Source organism: Bombyx mandarina, chromosome 12, assembly GCF_030267445.1.
Source record: "Bombyx mandarina strain Sakado chromosome 12, ASM3026744v2".
Classification (NCBI taxonomy): Eukaryota; Metazoa; Arthropoda; class Insecta; order Lepidoptera; family Bombycidae; genus Bombyx; species Bombyx mandarina.
This window is the reverse complement of record NC_143219.1, coordinates 1,442,043-1,464,338: the sequence shown is the minus strand read 5'-3', so window position 1 is coordinate 1,464,338 and position 22,296 is coordinate 1,442,043. Positions and strand designations below refer to the sequence as shown.

Sequence of the window (22,296 nt, the reverse complement as noted above, 5' to 3'; positions counted from 1 at the left end):
CTAAATTGAGGTCAGTATGACCGTGCGTGATTGGTTCCCATTTCTGATTATTATTATCATTATTATTAATTCTGTGCCAAAATCAACTTTTGTTTAATTTGTAAAAAATTGTTTGTAACTGATATAATCGCATGACTAATACAAAATATGATTTATCATTATCATAATTATCTCTCTTTGGCCTAATAATGCTCTTTGGCTTTTGTAATGATTCATACATTTTTTTAAAGTATTTATTTTGTATTTCGCGTTTGTAAAATTGCTTAATGTGTCTTTAAAAAGAATAAATGCATAAAGGGGAATGCCCACTGTCCATAGTGTGCTAGGCCCAAGATGGACATCAAATATTATTATAAAAATGTACTGATTCAAATTCTTGAATGTATTGGATATCTAAAAATTATATTGAAATTGACGCCACTATTATAAAAAATATAATAAAAATAAAAACTCGTTTTGAGGTTAATTTTCTACATAAATAAGTGTCGGATTGTGAGATACTTCAAGAACTTTTTTCTTAATGTTTAAGATGTTCCTAATGTATTTTTATCCAATAGGGTATAAAAAACACACTTAATTCTTTAAATATCTATATTTTCTTCATCTTCATACACAATTAGTATCATCTAAAAATAGCAAAGGAGAGCATATGCACGGTTTTAAATCTCGGTCAGGGTAAAACCACAATTCACACAACGTTTTTAGTCGTAGCATGAAACGTTATTGATAAAAGTAAAATAAATCGAAGAAAAATCAAAACACATCTATTTTGTACGCAAGCACAACACCACAAGCAGCAAGCGATGTGTCAGTCAGTCAGATTTTTTTTTTTTTTAATTTATTTACAGCCAATGGATACAAGACCTTATAGCCTAATCAGTCAGATTAAATTCAGTGTTGTCAGTATAAAGAAAAATAATTACATGAAATTCATACATCGATTATTTTTTTAAATAACCGATAATTGATTTATATATTAATTTTTTTTTACCAGTACACATTATTTGTTATGTTTTTGTTTTAGTTGTACATATTTAAATAACAATACTAGTAAAGTTTTTTTTATTGCTTAGATGGGTGGACGAGCTCACAGCCCACCTGGTGTTAAGTGGTTACTCGAGCCCACATACATCTACAACGTAAATGCGCCACCCACCTTGAGATATAAGTTCTAAGGTCTCAAGTATAGTTACAAGTTAAAGTCCAATGGGTATGTCTTCGATGTTATTTTATGTGCATAAAATTCATTAAAATCGATTGATTAATGATAATACTTAAAATGATTTATTTATATACTCAAAATATTTACTTTATACGTAAAAGGTTTTGAAGCTGGCAATATTTTTCCCGCAAAAATAAAAATCCTTGTTTTTTCAATAGAGTTACTTTTTTTAAACTACTTATTGTAAACTGTAGTGGCGCTTATTTGCAAGAAAGTAAATGCATATTTATTAATGACAAAATTAATGCACTAAGTATTTTTTCTATAATCTATTGTCCGCTTTGGGCCTAAAATAGACTTTCCCCTTTGGCTATGAAAAAGATGCCTTTTCGCTTGTTCTGAGGAGACAGTGGCTCTCTTTGGAATCGGCGGTAATTTGTATTGGAAAATAATTTGAATTTGATATGACACATGTTCTTTTAGAAGTTTAGTATTGACTAGTGGTCCCCCATTAGTCGAAATTCGACTATAATTAATTGAAATTATAAGGTTAAACATTATTATGGTTCTATTGTCAATCTATATATGCATATAAAAATGAATTGCTGTTCGTTAGTCTTGCTAAAACTCGAGAACGGCTGGACTGATTTGGCTAATTTTGGTCTTGAATTATTTGTGGAAGTTCGGAGATGGTTTAAAATATGAAAATGCTCGGAATTAAATAAAAATAATAACAATTGTGTTTTTCCTTTGATGTGTGGGGGACACGGGACGAATTCTTTTTGTTCGTTTTAAGTTTATTTTATACAAAAGCTTAGGTCTTTTATTTATCGATTGAGGCACTACGAAGTCTGCCGGGTCAGCTAGTACTTTATATATTATTTTTATTATACTTCTATATCTGTGATTATACTTCTATATACTACCCAGCGAAGGCGTAGATATAGACAAATAATATTAAAGACAAACAATATTAATCTATTCTCAATTTGACCACTTTATACAATAACAAAAGTTTGACAAAAAACAAATGTGTGTAATTAATATGTGTTGTGCCAAATACATAGTAGTGTGTGTGATTTTTTTATTTATTGATTTAATGTATTTTTTTATGCAAGATTTAAAAAAAAGATTAACATTCTGCGCTCCTTTTCTATATTTTCTATAAATTTGGGAAATTTCATATTCCTCCGTACGCGCTGTTTTCGTAAAAAGAGCTACAAAGTTTTTGCTTCAGGTATTAATATGTAGATAATTCAATAGTGGCAGGTTTTTCAGGCTCGCTGGTTATCGAGATACGTATATTATTATGGTATGTTATCTGTGCTTTCCTGAAGACATAGTCATAGTCTAAAAGATAAGACGCTGCATTTGTATCGGTCGAAGCTAGTGGACCGGTGTTTAAAACCGGCAGGCAGGTACTTATTTTTTCGCCGGCACCAAAAAAAAAGACTATAGATCAGCGATCAGGACCCAGGACATTGTTTTTTTTTGTTTTGGTGCGGGGCCCCTTCCTCCTACGAGGTCCTTGCGGTAGAAGGCGCGCGGGGTATGTGGGCCTTGACGATCTGCAGATGTTGGGAGCAGACCGCGGGCCCAAGGTTGTTTTAAGGCCCTACCCACCATACGACTCCCCTCGATGGTTATGTTTAAGCTGAACACGTCGAGAGTGGATTGTGAACCAACAAAGTAATCATTATACAAGAGTGAAAGTCTTACATTCCGACGTCCAGTCATGAATGTACTTGTTGCGTTGACGCAATGACTCACTTCTAACGCTTCCTTGCCGTTGTTGAATAAAAACGTTGAGATTATTTTGTTAGCGCCGGTTCGTCGGTGTTCGGTTGCCGGAGTCTTTGATAACGCAACGTGAAACCACAGCTCTGTAATATTCATTTGAATCACTGAATGGCAAAGAGATGAGTGACACCATATAGGAAAAATCCTTTTTTTAAAACTAAAGAGTTTTAAAGGTTTTAAATGATAAAGGTTTATCTTTACATACATATATAGATAATAAACGTCCAGACGAAGAACAAACAAACCTGTCTATCACAAAACGTTTGTGTGTGTGTGTGGAAATCGAACCCACGTCCCTCGGCGCATCAGTCAGACCGCTAACTATTCCACCACCAAGTCCGTAAATAAAAGTGCTTCGAAGAGAATTCATTCATTAGCCAACCCTGAGCCGCTTTGCTGGCAGATCTTTGATTTGACTTACGATGTTTTTTTGTTTTATTGCCCGTTTGGACAGACGAGCATACGGTCCACCTGATGGTGAGTGGTTACCGCCGCTCGTGGACGTCAGCTATGCCAGGGGTAGAGCCAAGCCGCTGCCTACCGCTTAATACTGACACAAAGCATTACACAAAGTAGGTATGGAGCTGAATGCAATTTTTAAAACTCTCCATACGCTTGGTATTAGTAAAATGTTTGTGTACCGGACTATTAATAGGTGCAATGAGACCTCCTCTGTTTGTGACAGAAAAAGATCTGGCCGTCCACATAGTGTTCGTACGAAAAAGGTGGTCAAAGCAGTAAGGGAAAGAATTCGAAGAAATCCTGTCCGAAAGCAAAAAATTTTATCTCGGGAAATGAAGATAGCACCTAGAACTATGTCACGTATTTTAAATGTGGTTCCGAAAATGGCGCATAGACATCAACCCAGCGAAAAGTACTGCGGTGTTTCAGAGGGGAAGCTCCACACGGATTTCCTCCCGGATTAGGAGGAGGAATCTCACACCCCCGATTACTCTCTTTAGACAACCCATACCCTGGGCCAGGAAGGTCAAGTACCTGGGCGTTACCCTGGATGCATCGATGACATTCCGCCCACATATAAAATCAGTCCGTGACCGTGCCGCGTTTATTCTCGGTAGACTCTACCCTATGATCTGTAAGCGGAGTAAAATGTCCCTTCGGAACAAGGTGACACTTTACAAAACTTGCATAAGGCCCGTCATGACTTACGCGAGTGTAGTGTTCGCTCACGCGGCCCGCACACACATAGACACCCTCCAATCTCTACAATCCCGCTTTTGCAGGTTAGCCGTCGGAGCTCCGTGGTTCGTGAGGAACGTTGACCTACACGACGACCTGGGCCTCGAATCTATCCAGAAATACATGAAGTCAGCGTCGGAACGGTACTTCGATAAGGCTATGCGTCATGATAATCGCCTTATCGTAGCCGCCGCTGACTACTCCCCGAATCCTGATCATGCAGGAGCCAGTCACCGTCGACGCCCTAGACACGTCCTTACGGATCCATCAGATCCAATAACTTTTGCATTAGACGCCTGCTCTAACACTAGGAGCAGGCTTAGGGACCTCGGTAACCGTACTCGTCGAACTCGACAAAGAGTTCGCCGTGCAACCTAACCCATGAATCAGCTCGCTGAGTTTCTCGCCGGATCTTCTCAGCGGGTCGCGATTCCGATCCGGTAGTAGATTCATTCGCGAAGCAGCTACTCTTGAGCTGTTAGGTCTCCTTCGGAGGCGCTCGGGTAGTTGTTAGCAAATCCCGCCCCTGTTGGCTGAGCCTTTGCTCGCCCACCTGTCCTGGTGAAACTGGAAAGGCCTTCGGGCCACCAGTAAACTTTCAATCATAAAAAAAAAATATATATTTTAAAAGATGACTTAGGACTTGCAGCCTATAAGAGACGTACTGGTCATTTCTTAAGTGATAATTTAAAAGAGAATAGGGTGGTAAAATCGAAACAACTACTGAAGCAGTACGCAAAGGGAGGTCATAGAAAAATTTTGTTTACGGATAAGAATTTTTTTACAATTGAGCAACATTTTAACAAACAAAATGACCCTTTTTATGGCCAAAGCTGTAAGGAAGCTGTAAGTGACTGAGCCATACTTTTGTGAAAAAGATATCAAAACATCGGCACAAGTGTATCAAGATACCATTCTTGAGAAGGTAGTGAAGCCCCTTAACAACATCATGTTCAATAATCAAGAATGGTCGTTACAACAAGACTCGGCGCCAGGTCACAAAGCTCGGTCTACGCGGTCTTGGTTGGAAACGAACGTTTCGGACTTCATCAGAGCTGAAGACTGGCCGTCGTCTAGTCCCGATCTTAATCCGCTGGATTATGATTTATGGTCAGTTTTAGAGAGTACGGCTTGCTCTAAACGCCATGATAATTTGGAGTCCCTAAAACAATCCGTACGATTGGCAGTGAAAATTTTTCCCATGGAAAGAGTGCGTGCTTCTATTGATAACTGGCTTCAACGTTTAAAGGACTGGATTGCAGCCAATGGAGATCACTTCGAATAAGCTTTTTATACTTTAAATTGTTTTATATTTATGTATTAAACTAACACACTGTAAAAGAAATAATTGTTATTTGCAATAGATTTTTTTTTCCTTTGTCTCAGTATTTATGGCAAGACTAGGTATTAGTATAGATATAATAAATTTTGATGCAAAACGGGCCTATCCATAGTTTCACCCACAGATAACATGGCTTTGTAAACATTATTTTTGCGAATATTGTTTTTTTGCCTACTCAAATTCAAATCATGAAAACTTAAACCTCATTGCTCCATAATGACTATGGTAAGCTTAGGCCACTTCTGCGCTGACGGCCTCAAATATACATAGGTATGTAAATCAATACAACCTTTTCAATTTTCAGCGCAATGGCTCGAGGGAATTTGACGGTTCGTTCATAATGAACACGGGAGCGGCGGACTTCTCGCGGCTCGGCAACATTGAGCTGTGGAAGTACTCCCCCAGGACCGTGTTCAGGGACCACTGTGGAGACGTGAAGGGGTCCACCGGGGAGCTATGGGCCCCAGAGCTGGGGCAACCCGAGTTGTTCGTCTTCGCGTCCGACATATGCACGTGAGCAGAGCTAATCTATCTTCTTAGGAATCTATATATATACAATTAGAAATTGCGACTCAAAATATTAAAAAAATATAATTAGAACGATACAAAATACAATTTTCGACAATTAATGATTTTAAATACTAATGACAAAATGTGTGTAACTAAGTTGACACGCGAATGTACAACGTCCGTCTATCCCTGGTGCCGAGGTCAAAAAGAGGCCGTGAACGAGGCCATATGTTAGTGGTCCCCTCAAGTCCGACCAGTCTGAAGTCGCTGCTGTATTACGTCAGCAGGCCACACCCACTTCCTAGGTGTTCTTTCCTTAGAATATATTAAATTAAATATTTTTTTTTAAATCCTTCATTAAAAATAAAATATAACTTCTCTCATATCTCATCTTCTCAATCTCGCTCTTCCTAAATTATATCTTTTCTCTTTAGCCGTAACGAATCTGTCGCGAGTTAAATTTTACTCTAAACGCGCCTAAAGAAGTTTCACTTCAAAAACTTAGATGGACAGAACGTGAGACCCTCTGGGCTCGACTCCTTTGTCCCGGCGTTTGACGTTTCTCTCGTTGAAGTGTTAGTTTTCGATCTGACAGATACCTGACACTGCACAAGAAGGAAGACGTGCTGATTGAAAACATAGAGGGCGTTCGGTACGCGGCCAACGACTCGCTGTTCGACAACGGACACAAATATCCCAAAATGGTGAGTCGGTAGTGTAAAGAAAGCGTTCGATGCCAATATGGCGCTACCGGACTGTACTGTCGATGACTGCGGGGTAGGACTGCTTATAGCTTGGAAACTCCTCGACTTCGTATTCAACTGAGCGTAGAATCGCCTGATGCTTTTTACTGGTGGTAGGACCTCTTGTAAGTCCGCGCGGTTGGGTACTACCACCCTGCCTATTTCTGCCGTGAAACAGTAATGCGTTTCGGTTTGAAGGGTGGGGCAGCCGTTGTAACTATACTTGAGACCTTAGAACTTATATCTCAAGATGGGTGGCGCATTTACGTTGTGGATGTCTATGGGCTCCAGTAACCACTTAACACCAGGTGGGCTGTGAGCTCGTCCACCCATCTAAGCAATAAAAATAAATATTAAATAAATTTAATTAAAATTAATTAATTAAATAAAAATTAAATTAAATATTAACAAATAAAAAATAAGGGTTGATCGTAGAGGGGTGAAAAATTAGTGTTGTATGTTTTTTTGTATGCTGTATTATAAAAAAAAGGTGTCTAAAAAATAAATAAATCCACCCTTAACATTTATGGGGATGAAAAATAGATGTTGTTCGATTCTCCACCCTGGCCGATATGCACGCTAAGATTCACGAAAATCGGTCGAGCCGTTTCGGAGGAGTTCAATCACGCACACCGGGACACAAGAATTTTATATATTAGATTGTCGATTTATTCCGGTAACAATGAATATTGGCTGAACAGCTTCGAATATCGCTGTATTAGTATCAGCGGGTAGGTTATGATAAAGCTTGATGGTTGTCGACAGGCGTGCTACTGCGACGAGGTGAGGGACCGGGACTGCGTGCCCCCCGGCGCCCTCAACGTGTCCCTGTGCCGCCTGGGAGCCCCGGCCTTCGTGTCCCAGCCGCACTTCCTGGACGCGGACCCGTACTACCCCAGCAAGATCCAGGGTCTGGACCCGCAGGAGTGAGTAGTCTCGCTGCCCCTCACTCTAGTGTCTCCGTTAGATGACTCTATGATTAAGCTTCATCGTCCAATAAGCAGATGAGCATGCGGCTCATCGACGATGCCTATCTCAATGAGATTCGGAACTAATATCGTCTTTTTGCATTAAATGTACAATTTCCTAAAATATTCAAATTAATTCGAAATTGAGTTAATATGCGGAATCATTTGGTATCACCAGTATTTTTCTCATAAATACTGTCAAAAGAGTGTAGTTTAGTTTTTTTATTTATTTATTTTTTTTAGGTATGTTTTGACTACTATTAACAAAATGAATACATAATTTTATCTTACTTTAAAAGACAGATAAATGTAACTGGTAAAAAATAAAAAATAAATGTTCCAAAGATGATTAATATTAAAAATATCACATGTTAAACCTTTAAAACACTCTCCTGTAAAATTAATAAGTTTTGAAATTATACAGCTTTAATGCGAGAAGACGATATCTCCGAATCGTCATACATTCACGCGATATTAACACTAATCATACCAACACTTACTGGTACCTATTTCTACCACAGCGGGTAGGTAACGGTATACGACAAGTATTGCTCAAAATAAACAAAACAAAACAAAACAAATAAAAAATTATAGTAACTGTAGATTAATTAGTAAGAAAAATTCATGAAGTTAAATGTGCAAAAGCAATAAGATGGTACGTGCATTGTCAATGCAAAAGCTCAAAATGGGTCATTTGACCTGTTACAGTATGTTTAGTGTTAAATTGACTAGTTTTCGACCGTCAAACAAAATTCGACCTTAATGACCGATACTCCAAGGTTCAGATTTGTTTTATACGTCATGGTTCTCTTTTGTTTTTTGTTAACATTGATAGCATTAAAACTCATCAATAGTTTGACTGAGTGACATCAGTAATTTGACAGGCAGCGAAGAAAGTGGGACCAATCTGTTTTGTTGTTATATGTTATAATTGTGGAATATTCCACGTCTTTAGAGACATTAGTGTCACATCCCTAGTTCGTAATATCTACTAGACTCTATTTCTCGCATTCAGAGCTATTTTTATAACCTACTGATCCTATCCTTTTATTCGAGGTAAATAAAATTCTTTTCCTTTATTATTCTATTTCCTGACCTTTGCCAGTGGCAATACGCAAGCCATTTAAAAAAAAACTGTTTCTCACGACAACACTCTTCTTTTTCTCCACCTTATCCCACTAGGTAGGGTCGGCACAGCTAATTTTTTTCTTCCATTCTCTTCTATCAGCCGTCATCTCAACACTCATTTCTCTCTGTCTCATATCGTCATTCACACACTCCATCCATGTCTACTTCGGTCGACCTCTTCCCTCTCTAACTTGCACTACCATTTCCATACATCTCCTACGACAACACTAGTGCCTCAAATTGTGTATAACGTGCCGAGAACGGTATGTGTACACTTTAAATACAAGCTACCGCAGCGGTCGGGGAACTTTTTTAATTATTACCCCAAATTTTTTTTGTGTAAGTTGATATTACCAATGGCGAAGAACAAAAAAAAAACGAAATCGCTTCTTTTTAGCATCTTCCATATTATAGCCCCCCTGATAATTTTGAAAAGAAAACAATAACAAAAAATTTAAATTATAAATAAAAGAATAGAATCTAAAGAAGTTTCACTTCAATATATACTCACAAAAGTTACATTTTTACCCCCCAAAATTTAATTTTACCGCATTTTGGGTAATTTACCCCGGTTCTCCGACCGCTGAGCTACCGTCTCGCTGGCACCGTACGGCGCCCTACAGCTGGTCGCGTGTTCCAGGGAGCACAGGTTCAGCCTGGCGCTGGAGATGTTCACCGGGATGCCGCTGGCCGTATCCGCGCAGCTGCAGATCAACCTGCTCATCAGAGATGTTTGGGGGATAAGGTATTGTGGTTTCCTGAATGGAAATGCTCTGTTTCCGTGATTAAGTGACACAAGAATCTTTAACATATCTATACTTTTACTGGTGGTAGGACGTCTTGTGACAAGTCTGTCTTGTGTCTAAGCCTCGCATGAGACAGAACTCATGAAAAGGCAAAGGGAGGAAAGTAAAGCGCGGAGCACATCTCTGCCGTCACCCTCCCCCTCGGGACGCCAGGCCGGCGGTCGTCAGCGCCACGACCACAGCTCTCACGGTCGGCAGCCTATCCGGAGCCCGCCTAGATGGCGCCAGTTAGAGTGAGTAGGTACCACCACCCTGCCTATTTCTGCCGTGAAGCAGTAATGCGTTTCGGTTTGAAGGATGAGTCAGCCGTTGTATTACTAAAAGTGAGACCCTTACAACCCATGTTTCCAGTGAGTGGCGGCATTTACGTTGTACATGTCTATGGGCTTCGGTAACCGCTTAACGCCAGGTGGGCAGTGAGCTCGTCCACCCATCTAAACAATAAAAAAAACTTTCACATCGGTTTTTGCAGACTACAAAATTTTTTAAAGCGGAAAAATGAAAGTCAACGAATAAGACTTCCACGCCGCACTCATTTAAAGCTTAAACAAAGACAATTTGTAATAGAGAGATGTCGCGATGTCCGAGACTCTTCCAGACATCTAAACATCTTTAGATTGGAGAAAATAGTACACACAGAGCAATAAACCATAAAGTTCAACAAATATGAAAATAAATTAGGTTGTTTTATTTTATCAAAGTTATGTTTTTTTATTGTTTGGACATTGTTTCTATTCGATCTAGATTAATTTCCTGTTTAACAAATTCTGTTGCTAAATAAGTATAAGCTTGAGGTCGCGTGAGCCGTAAAACCAGTAAATTTTGCTATCCGATTAGTTAGTCAGTTCTAAGAAGCGTGTCGTGTAGATAAGGACGCTATAATCCGCCTATCTTATACCTTTAAACGAGCAAATATAATCTAAATCTCGGAAACGGCTCCAACGATTTTCATAAAATTTAGTTTACAGGGGATTTCGGGGGCGATAAATCGATCTAGCTACGATTTATTTTCAGAAAATGTTGTTTTATTCGTGTTTTCAATAATCAACTCTTCCCGACATCTATCGGCGAATAATAATACTATTTTTCTTAATTGAGGACAACTAACCGCTTTAAAGACACAACAAGATGGCGTTATCAAAAAAAAAAAAAGGAAAGCTCGGTCATCGTCTATAGATACTAATAGATGACTCATGGCGTCGTCCCGTCCCCAGTATCAACAACGTGTTGCCGGACCCAGACACGATGGTGCCGATGTTCTGGTTCCGGCAGGAGCTGCAGGTGACGCCGGATTATGCGCACATGGCCAGAGTCGCCCTGGCGCTGCGATACTACACTCCATACGCGCTCTACGCCCTCACCGTGAGTCGATCGAGGGGATGCAAGACACCCACTTTGTTTCTATCGCCATTGTAAATAATCTATCGTAAGGCCCACCGGATGGTAAGCAATCACGGTTGCTCATGAACATCAGAAATGCTAGGCGCACAGTCAAACCGCTGCCTACCGTTGAGTACTCTCTTCAAATCTCCTTTGAAGAAGGACATGTCATAGTGCTCGGGAAAAACCGTGGAGAGGAGATCCAATGCTGGATGGTATGTGGTAAAAAATCCTCTGATTGACGCTATGAAGATGGACGTGGCTCTAGGCGGTGTGGATGATGGCTTCAATTACGGGCGGTGCTATGATAAATGTTTATGATGGGATCATCTCAAATAATTCCTCAGAACACTCCCCGTGGAACATACGATACTACACATAAAACTGGAATCCCTCCGTAGACCCAGATGTTCCAAACGTGAATGTAATTATCGTCAATCCAGACGGCCTTCTTCTGTATGGAGTCAATCGGAAGTACTGATATTTGGAAGCCTCGACTTAGAGGTGGAACGCGATGCCAAGCTTGACTTTGTCCAGGCATGGAGTACCGCTTCGCTCTGTTAAGGACTTACAGCATTTTAGAAGCTTACTTGCCTTAGCAACGCTGAGGCATGGGCCCTTCAAACCGGAGTACATGACTGCTTCTGTGCCTCTTCCACTGTGATATCTCAGGCAAGGTGGCGAAACGCATTTATAACAAATTAATTTTTTCAGGTAATCGGCGTGGTTCTCATATTAGTAGGTGTAGTCGTACTAATCAGAAGACTTCTGAATTCATCAGACACGACGCCTCTCATAGAAGAAAGTGCGTCACAAGAGAATCAACAATAGTCGAAAATTTAATATACTATTTTAAATATAAATATTAATAGGTATTTTCGGTTCGGATTCTGACAACCCTCGCGTAGGGTTGTCCGAATCAAGCCGATTGTATAGAACTTGTGATTTATGTGACAGGGTGACGATAGATATATATTTGCTAAAGTAATTTATCGATTCTTCGTTTGACAGCGAATATTTTTATTATCAGTTTTAACGAATATCTAAATAAAATGCCGCCGCCGATTATTTAAAAACGATAATTTCGTTAATTCCTCAAAGATCTTCCATTAACGTCAACAAATAATGAAATATTAAAATTGATTCGGTTTTAATGATATATATAATTTGTCGCTTTCTCGCTTACCGTATCTCGAACAAGAGCGAGAGAGACGAATAGTTAGAACTGAATTTAGTTAGAACAATAGGACCGTTAGTGACTGAATGTAATTCGACTTAATTATAATCTTAAACATTTTATATAGCTAGCAAGAATGATAATGAACTTTAATCTCACTTTACCGGGATTCCAATTACATCCCGGTGTGGTGGTATGCGAAATCAGATTTTTACTTTGACTTGTTATTCTAATTTGACAGCTGTCATTTTTGACGTTTTTGTAAAAATATTTTTATATTGAAAAGACAGAATGTGGGAAAATTATATATAATTGCTGGACGTAGCTTCTTGAGATCTTCAAAAAAGTCTCAGTAAATAACTACCATTTTACTGATATTATATTTCATCTCACATCATCTCATTACACTTAATTTCATGTCGATTGATTAATGTTTCATATTAATCAACTTAATTTCGCTCCATATCGTTTTTCATTAAAAAAAAGAATATGTACACGAAAGATTAGGCTGTATGGAATGATACCGTTGCCTTTCCAATTGGCAAAAGAGAACTACTAATTGAAAACTAAACGGTTTTATTATTAAATCAAATCCGGATTCGATCTCCATTATTATTATTATTATTAAATCAATCGAGTATTTTATATCTGAAAATAGTATGTTGCATCATGTTAATATTGTTATGTTCGTACTATTACGCGCTGGGGTTCGGGATAAAGAAAAAATCCACCGAAGTACAAATTAAAACATTATTTAACACTTAAAACACTTTACAATTCGCAATTCACTTCTTCCGCTGCTCTTCAGGTGGTCCGTTGTCTGTTACGCTTCGAGTAGATCCGATTATTAACTGCCTTCATGTCATCTCTGCAACGCTTTTATAGTCGACACGACAAGTCCACAACTATCAAGAACATTCCCGATAGGACGAGTCGTTTCACTATTTGATAATAGATGGCGCCACACTTCTCGAGCGCTCTCGATATTACTAGTTCTTTTGATATTCGTTTCTGCTATATGATGACAGATGGCGTTACTCATACCGTCGTAACAGTACGAACTGTATTTATTATTTTCTTGATGGTAATCTCCAAATAAAACTCACCTTTAGTTACAAAGATAAATATCGCGTATAAAGCGAAATGTCCCCCGATAGTGGGCGCGCTGGCCGGACATACAAACGGACACCCGTTCACTACACATTACTCTTATAACAGCGAGGAATCTATCCATCAAAATTGCCGCGCAAACTTCCCTACGTGTGACGTCACTTGGGCCATGTAACCATAGATCACGTGACTATCCACATTTGACGCATTATTGTTTAGCTTGTTCCGTAAATAAGTTCATATTTTCAGATGTAATTGTTAAATCATTCTAAATATATATCAAACTATAAATAATTAAATCATGTTTAATATTTCAAAGTAATGTATTTTTTAAATTTTGATATTAAATAATGATGACCCTAATTGATGCCAATCCTCTCTTGTTTTTAAAACAATAATATATGTACATACGGATGTTTACATTCCCAAACATTCCGGCTATAATCATATCTTATAGATTAGATTGAAGATTTTTATTGATAAAAATGAATGTTTGTTTGTATGTTTCTCCTCTGTTCGCTCACTTGTGGTTCTACTGGTTAATTTGAATTTTTTGTCATCAGGTTTGAGCCCCGTGAGCTCACCTACAAAAGTTAGGGTTACGCTGACATAGCCTCTCAAGGCTCTCAGTTTAGGTGGGAAAAAAAAAAAAAAATTGAATTTTTTTCACATATATTTTCTCCTAATATCAGTAACATACGTTAGACATCGTGCCTAGTAGTTTTACTGAATTTTTAATTATTGCAACACTTGTTGTTGATACGAAAGCAAAATAGATATTATTATTTTTCAAAATACCCTCTATTCATTGAAAATTATTTATTTCATATTTTCCCAATAAATTAAACTTGTCTTGATCATTATAAATGTATTATATACAATTTTTGATAATTAAAAATCCTTTTACGGTTTAAAATCGCGTCTTTAGTTATTATATTATTTTTGAAGTTAAACTTCTTTAGGCACGTTGAGAATAAAATTTAACTCGCAACAGATTCGTTACGGCTAGAGAGAAAATATACGATTTAGGAAGAGCGAGAGTGAGAAAATAGACAGAGCGTCTCGCGCACCAGTCGACTGTGTAGGGAGAGAAAAGACAAAATGAGTGAGGTCGTTTCTCTTATACACAGGATTCCCTATTACAAAAGTTGATTTAAGGATGAAAAATTAAGGAAACCACAATACGGCACACCGCAAAAGAAGTTTCACTTCTTTCACGTGTACCAAGCTGCACTCGCACCATTTTTGGTTTACATAAAGAATACTTTAGGGTTTTTGTGGTTACGAAGGACTGCATATAAGCGAGAATAAATCTTAAAAACAGTTTTAATTATAACCACGGCTCGCGAGAACCGAAAACAATACTACAGTTAATGTGTTTTAAGTCAATTCGTTAGTTTCCTTAAAGACGTGTCGTATAGATAATAAACTCGCTGAGTTTCTCGCCGGATCTTCTCAGTGGGTCGCGTTTCCGATCCGGTGGTAGATTCTGCGAAGCACTGCTCATGCTAGGGCTATTGTTAGCAAATTTTCTCAGATTGAGCCCGTGAGCTCTGCCACCTACTGATCCGTGAGAAGGTGGAATATCTCCTTAGATCTACTAGCTAGAAGAAAAAAACGATAACACTTCCATTGCTTAGCATAAATATGTGCCTTAAAACTAGTCGTGTATAATTCACATATTATGTTTGTACAGTATAGAAAACGCGCACCCTAGTCGAGAAATTCCTCATTTATTTATTCAGTAGGTAAATTAATATCATAAAAGAAAACTTAACACGTTGACTGCAAGTTTATACGAGGAATTTTTAGCCAGTACGTATGAGGTCTTTCTAAGGCAAGATTGGACTTAATTATCGTATGAGACCTGATAGGCCTCAAAATGTTTTCGAATGTACCCATACTTATACAAACGTGGACTTGTCGTCTTAACGCACCAAGCGAAAAGTTTTGACTGCGGCATCAGGGAAAAGTCGAGGGTGGGGCTCTTAGCCCTTTGACTGTCGTGTAGGTCACGGTGACTTACGTGGCCCACGTAAGTAATTGTGTCGATTTTTGTTACTAAGGCGCTAGCTACTGTTACTTAGACTATCTAGTAGACTCTGGGAGAGACGAATCCGAAGATATTCACAAAGAAACTATTTCTAAGAGACCTAAAAGACTACAACATACATTAAAAACGAAGAAGACAAGGTTAGGCAATTCAGGCTCTTAGTAACAGGTATTGTTATAATTACTTCAATGCGCCACGTAGGGGAATCGGTGACCTACACGGCAGTCAAAGAGTTAAGTCTCATAACGCAGTCGACGTGTTCAATTTGTCAAAAAATAAATAAACAAATCTTAAAATAATCGTCGCTTTTTTATAATCTTAGTCGAACGAATTACCTATTGTGATATGAAAATTTGTTAAGCAATAATATGCCTTTATTGTATGAGAGGTTAGGACCGGAATTGCTCATAGTTCTGCCCAAAGAAAGCAAAGCACATTGACTGATTACATTTAGCTCACAGACTAAAATCTAGATGCCCTATTTATCAGGTATTGTTGTAGGATTTAATTAAAACTTACATATAATATTTATATCTATACTAATATTATAAAGAGGAAAGATTTGTTTGTTTGTTTGTTTCGAATAGGCTCCGAAACTACTGGACCGATTTGAAAAATTCTTTTTCCATCCAAGCCGACATTGTCCCTGATGAACATAAGCTACTTATTTTAAATTTTTTTTAATTTATTTTTTTTGGTTTCATGTGTGTTTTAATGTTTCCGAAGCGAAGCGAGGGCGGGTCGCTAGTGTGAAATATTTTTATGTGTCTAATTATCAATACTAATGGTCCCTCAGTAGTCGAAATTCGACTATAATTCATTGAAATTCTAAGTTTCAACATTATTATGATTCTATTATCAAGGACTATCATACTTCTAATATAATCACAGTTCGCCAAGACTACACTATAGATAAATAATATTAAAGATAAACAATATGTTATTCTATTCATGTTCTATTCATTATATTATTCTATTATATATTCTATTCTCAATTTGACCGCAACCCTAACAATACACAAAAGAGTATCAGTCTGTGTGTGTCAAACACATTAACAAATAAAGTTCTTAATTAAAAAACAATTTTATAGAAATTAAAACCGTATTTCCTTAACCGTTGAGACGTTATCTTACTGTTAGTGAATTTCAGAATTATCTGCCGCGTATAGGGCGCGAGATAACAAATAAAGCTCTTATTAACTGAAAAACAATTTATAGAAATTAAAACCGTATTTCCTTAACCGTTGAGACGTTATCATCTTACTGTTAGTGAATTTCACAATAGACCGCCGCGTACAGGGCGCGAATTATTAAATAAAGCTCTTAACTGAAAAACAATTTTATATAAATTAAAACCGTATTTTCTTTACACTTGAGACGATATTATCTTACTGTTAGTGAATTTCAGAATTGACCGCCGCGTACAGGGCGCGAGGTAATAAATAAAGCTCTTAACCGAAAAATAATTTTTTTTTAAATTTTAAATTAGAAGGTAGTTTAGGTAGGAAAATGTGTTTCCGGTACCTTTGTTGACTCCGCACGTCAGATGGTTTTAAAGATATGCTTTCTAGTTGAATCAATGTTTTTTTGTTGTTTTCGTTTTAATAAAATATGAGGTTATATAACAAAGTTTAAGATTTTATGTTATCATGTCGAGAATCCTTAACATTTGCCCTGTAGGTAAATAATGAATTGTGTCGTATATAATTGTGTCGTATATGAATTGAGCGCAGTGTTTTGTAATTAAACATATATTATCAGTTTCTATGTATTATAAAATATATTATGTATACGTTTATAAATAAATATTATTGTTAAGTGTTTCATTTTTCGTGTTTTATAAAATAAAAAGTTTATTGAAGTTATTTTTTATGTGATTTTCATTTTTTAAGCTATTACATAGCTTTTATCGCGGGCTTTGAGCACGGCGACCGAATCAAGAAAATCCGTAACGAAAATAAAACCTAACACTCCCCACTACGCCTACCATGTAGCTCGCGTTCAACACATTCACACGTTGCGCTTGTGTAGTGTTTGTGAATAAGCGCGCGGTGTGACGTCGCACTGCATGCGCATCATGAAATGTCTGCCCATCTCTCTCTCGTGCGGTCTAGCTTATGAGTGTGAAGGGGACAGTTAAGCTTTTGCTTTTGTTAATGTTTATAAATATAGTGTGCTCTTATTTTATTTATTTATTATTGTTTTAATATTAAATTATTATTGTCTAATTACAATTGCATAAGTTAATAAAAAATGCTATGCAATAGCTTTACCGCGGCAGTCCCCGAGTGCCACAGGTTTTTTTCTATTGCTTTGATGGGTGGACGAGCTTACGGCCCATCTGGTGTTAAGTGGTTACCGGAGCCCATAGACATCTATAATGTAAATGCCGCCACCCACCTTGAGACATGTGTTGTAAGGTCTCAGTTTGCGGTTGCCCCCTATTCAAACCGAAACTGCTTCACGGCAGAAATAGACAGGGCGGTGGTACCTATCCGGGCGGACTCACAAGACATCATTTTAGATTTTTATTCAGAATCATCCGCTATATTTGTTTGGAACCTAATTTCGTTATAAAAAATATGCGGTTTTGCTGGTAAATAGTCGGGTAGGTAATTACTGGGGATAATGGCTTCGGTATGTACATCTGAGCCGTGTCCCATGAGAGGAGCTGACGCCGGAGTACCATCACTGAGGCTGCTGGCGGAACACTGCACACACAAACTGTTCATCCCAAGTTAAGATCAATGCTTACTCCGTGTTTTTTAACATTCTCGATAGCGTAAAAGTTAACTCGAATCTGTAAGGAGTTGGAACGTTTACCTACGTTTGCCGCTAGGGGCGCTGTTCCAACTGCATACAAACTACAGTTAACTTTACGCTCTCGAGAACGTTAAAAAACTCGCACAGAGGGCCGTGCCCTCGTCGCCACAACTGGGATCAGATCTTTATTTCATTGGTCAGACGGATGTACGAGCTCTCGGCCAACCTGGTGTTAAGTGCTTACCATAGCCCATAGACATCAAGGTCAATAAGAAATTAAGCCGCTTTCAGACTACGCTATAATATAATAGCATATAGTATATAGCTCATAGCAAAAGAATATCGCGCACCATACGTTATTATGCACACGTTCACAATGTAGATTGTACTGTACTATATATTATTGGCTAAGTATGCGCTGCTATACTATATGGCACTCACTATAGTATAGCGTAGTCTGAAAGCAACTTAACTGAAAACAAATAACGCACGATCCTCCGGCCTTAAATTAGGATTCTCTGTGTTATTGCTACCGGACTGGCAAACTTATATAGACACCCAGACAAAGAGCAAACGAACCTGTTCATCACACGAATGATTGCCCAATGCGGGAATCGAACTCACGACCCTCGACGCAACAGTTAGGGCTGCTAAATAACTGAGTCAGTCATCATAAGTGCCGCCATCAAGCTTGAGATATGAGCTCTAAATCTCGGTTGTACAGTATGACAGCGCCCCCACCCTTCGAATCGGAACGCATTACTGCTTTGCAGCAGAAATGTGCAGGGTGGCGGTACCTATCACGGTAAGCCGTCATGCCTTCTGGCTTGAGCGGTGGTGCAACCACTAATAGAGACTTAAGACGCCATGTCTCATGGTGGGTGACGGTAAGTTGTCTCTATGAGATCTAGTGTCCAATAAACACAATATTTTATAAGGGCGCATTTTAACGGTGTATATTCCAGGTATTTTGTATCAAAAGATGTTTAAGGTCTATGTTTGGATTGGCAATAGCCGACAGCTGCAAGCCATATTTTGCAAAGCATAAATTTTTTACCCTTACTTGTCTATATATATAAGAAGTTGCATCTTTTGTTAAAACTTGTCCCAATAGATTCACCAAGATGTCTAATGTGGCAAACAGAAGTCGACGCGACGATAAACTATGTTTTCCAAAATCCAAAACTACTTTAAAGAGTAATAGTATACTAGGTATGAGCGTTGGGATATTTAATAAACTACCGAAGAAATTAAGAGACTTATGCCCGTATCTTTAGACGTTTCGTAAAATAGTCCTTCACTCTTAACTCATCCGATGATGCTCGAGAATTCCCTCCAAACTTACTCGAGTTTGGTATTTTTAGTCGACCATTACAATATTCCTCAACTGTCCTCGAGTGAGGTAATAATGATGAAAATTTGATCAAGCTAGCATCAAACCCATAGAGTTCTGTAGTCTATGGTCATTGTTTAATGTCAAAGTCAGGCTGCCGCTGTCTGTTTGACACTAGATGAACTTGTTTGATGTTTTGGTTGCTGAGTTATTCGTAAATATGTGTGCGTGCGGTAAATCTGAAAGTATATTACTTATTTTCTAACCTATTATTATTTTAGATTTCGGATCCGGCTTTGTATTTTTATTCGCCGCTTTTCTGTGATTTTGGTTGCATCATGTTGTTGAAGTGCTTTTCCACAACCACCAGTTTATTATTATATAAATAAAACTTATAATCGCATTGACTTTATTTATCAGGTAGTAAGCAAAATATGTCTCTTATGTAGGTAAATAAAATAAAGAGTTTCAAATGTCTAACCTCGAACTATTTACTTTATTAATAAATATTATCAAACTTAAATTATCAAAATATGCGGGAATCATGCACAGATCCAGGCCATTGCACAACAATATCATATATTTCCATTTGCGGTCCACATACTATTTGGACATTGATAGAAAACCAGCCTTGAGGAACGTTCGAGGTACGTCGCGACGTACCTTGACTTGACAGTTCGCTTACTTCACTCCGGTTAGGAAATTTTTCCAAGGACGTTTGAGTGGAGTTTATTTTTACGACTAATCATACCAAAACGCGCGTTGGAGGTTGAGTCGAGTCGAGTTAAGCTCGTGTAAACGACTAAAGATACGGGTGTTAGACGATTTTTATTTAAAAAAAAAAACTACAAGATAATCTTATTAGTGAAAATTATTATCACATAAATGATTTTCTTAGGGAAGACATTGAAAATAAACGGATTTTTTAATTATTAGTTGAATTATGGATGAATGAATGGTAAATTACATAATATTATAACTATGCACTGCACTAAAATTCGCATGTCAAATAATGATAAAGCATACACGCTGCTTTTAATTTATGTAGGTAATAATTCATTTTCACTATGCTTGGCGAATAAATGATTTCTTTCTTTCTTTCTTCTTTCAAAAAATATATATACGATTTGAACGTCTACGCTGTTGTAAGATCTCGAATGTTCTTTGAATTTCTGTTATCTTACTTAGAAATGTATTTTTTGTATGATACATTATAAGCAATGACCCGTATTTGCGTAAATCGCGTCAAGGACTTTGTTAAGGGGTCTTCAATTGACTTGATTGGATGTGGATCGAACAAAAACACTAATTAAACTCATGTACCCGAACAATTTGATATTGCTTACCTCAACTGGGCCCGAGCGGATATTTCGACTGACTTCAAAAAAGGTAACAGTTATCAATTCGTCTGTTTTTTTTTCCTGTGCTTGTGTGTGTAATCTCATAATTTTTTTCATACATAGACACAGCTCACTGAGTTTCTCGCGGGAATCCTCAGTAGTTCGCGATTCCGATCCGTTGGTAGATTCAGCGAAGCACTGCTCTTACTATGGCTAGTGTTAGGAAAATCCCTCAGGTTGAGCCCTTGAGCTCAACTACCTGTTAGGGCGTAGCTGGAATTGTCTCTTAGGCTGCCAGGTAGGGGAAAAAAATCAGATTTTTTTTGTAGTTGAATCAATTTTGGTGATCTTTTTTTCTTTTTTTCTTGGTATCTCTCATGTTTTCTCAACACCTCAATGCGAATGCCACCGCATACTTCCAATCGAAAGACGAAGTTGAGATTCAATCATGATCGAACTAGCGAGGATTATGGTTCTTTCATCTTTCAACGGCCGTCTGGTGTAGTGGTAAGTGACATGGTCACTACACAAGGGGGTCGCGGGTTCGAATCCGGCCAAGGGGAGATATTTGTATGATAAATATAAATGTCTTTTCCAGCGTTATGGATGTATATTAAAATATATGTATGTGTATAATAAAAATCTTACATTTATTTCCGTTATCTGGTACCTGTAACACAAGTTCTTTACGAACTTATCACGGGACCAGTTAACGTGGCGTGATTGTTAGTAAATATTTATTTATTTATTTATTTATCGGAAGGCGTTCTCACACGCATCAGGTAAGTATACGTTGGTTAAACGAAATAGTAGGTACCAAGGTATGAAAATACTCAAACTCTGATTGATTAGCAAATTTAAAATTGATAATCCGTCGTATTTCGGAGGATAGTTTACGCAGAGGTCGAACTGCGTCGCTTAATTAGCTACGTCGAACTGATTCCTTATTGCTTCTAAAAGTGATTTAAAAATTGTGTAGTAGTTGAAGACTTCAAGTCGTCGTGGATAAGACGTCCGGTGCATTCGTGTTGAGCGATGCACCGGTGTTCGAATCTCAGGCGGGTACCAATTTTTCTAATGAAATACGTACTCAACAAATGTTCACGATTGATTTCCACGGTGAAGGAATAACATCGTGTAATAAAAATGAAACCCGCAATATTATAATTTGCGTAATTACTGGTGGTAGGACATCTTGTGAGTCCGCGCGGGTGGGTATCACCACCCTGCCTATTTCTGCCGTGAAGCAGTAATGCGTTTCGGTTCGAAGGGTGGGGCATCCGTTGTAACTATAGGTACTGAGACCTTAGAACTTATATCTCAAGGTGGGTGGTGCATTTACGTTGTGGATGTCTATGGGCTCCAGTAACCACTTCACACCAGGTGGGCTGTGAGCTCGTCCACCCATCTAAGCAATAAAGAATAAATAAAAAAAATACTTTAGTTATCTTCGCTAGCTCACACTGTGGCATTATTCATGC

At 38.0% G+C, this 22,296-nt stretch overlaps 1 protein-coding gene across 1 annotated transcript in view; it reads left to right on the top strand.

The window, feature by feature from the left end:
- SCRB3 (scavenger receptor class B member 3) overlaps positions 1 to 13,610 on the top strand; it is a 33,986-nt gene extending 20,376 nt beyond the window's left edge. Inside the window, exons 6-11 of the mRNA XM_028174976.2 lie at positions 5,809 to 6,017; positions 6,610 to 6,718; positions 7,523 to 7,683; positions 9,494 to 9,598; positions 10,874 to 11,021; positions 11,754 to 13,610. Coding sequence (XP_028030777.2) covers positions 5,809 to 6,017; positions 6,610 to 6,718; positions 7,523 to 7,683; positions 9,494 to 9,598; positions 10,874 to 11,021; positions 11,754 to 11,870 — 849 coding nt within the window. The 3' untranslated portion in view covers positions 11,871 to 13,610. The remainder of the gene's footprint in view (positions 1 to 5,808; positions 6,018 to 6,609; positions 6,719 to 7,522; positions 7,684 to 9,493; positions 9,599 to 10,873; positions 11,022 to 11,753) is intronic.
- The last annotated feature ends 8,686 nt before the right edge of the window (positions 13,611 to 22,296 follow it).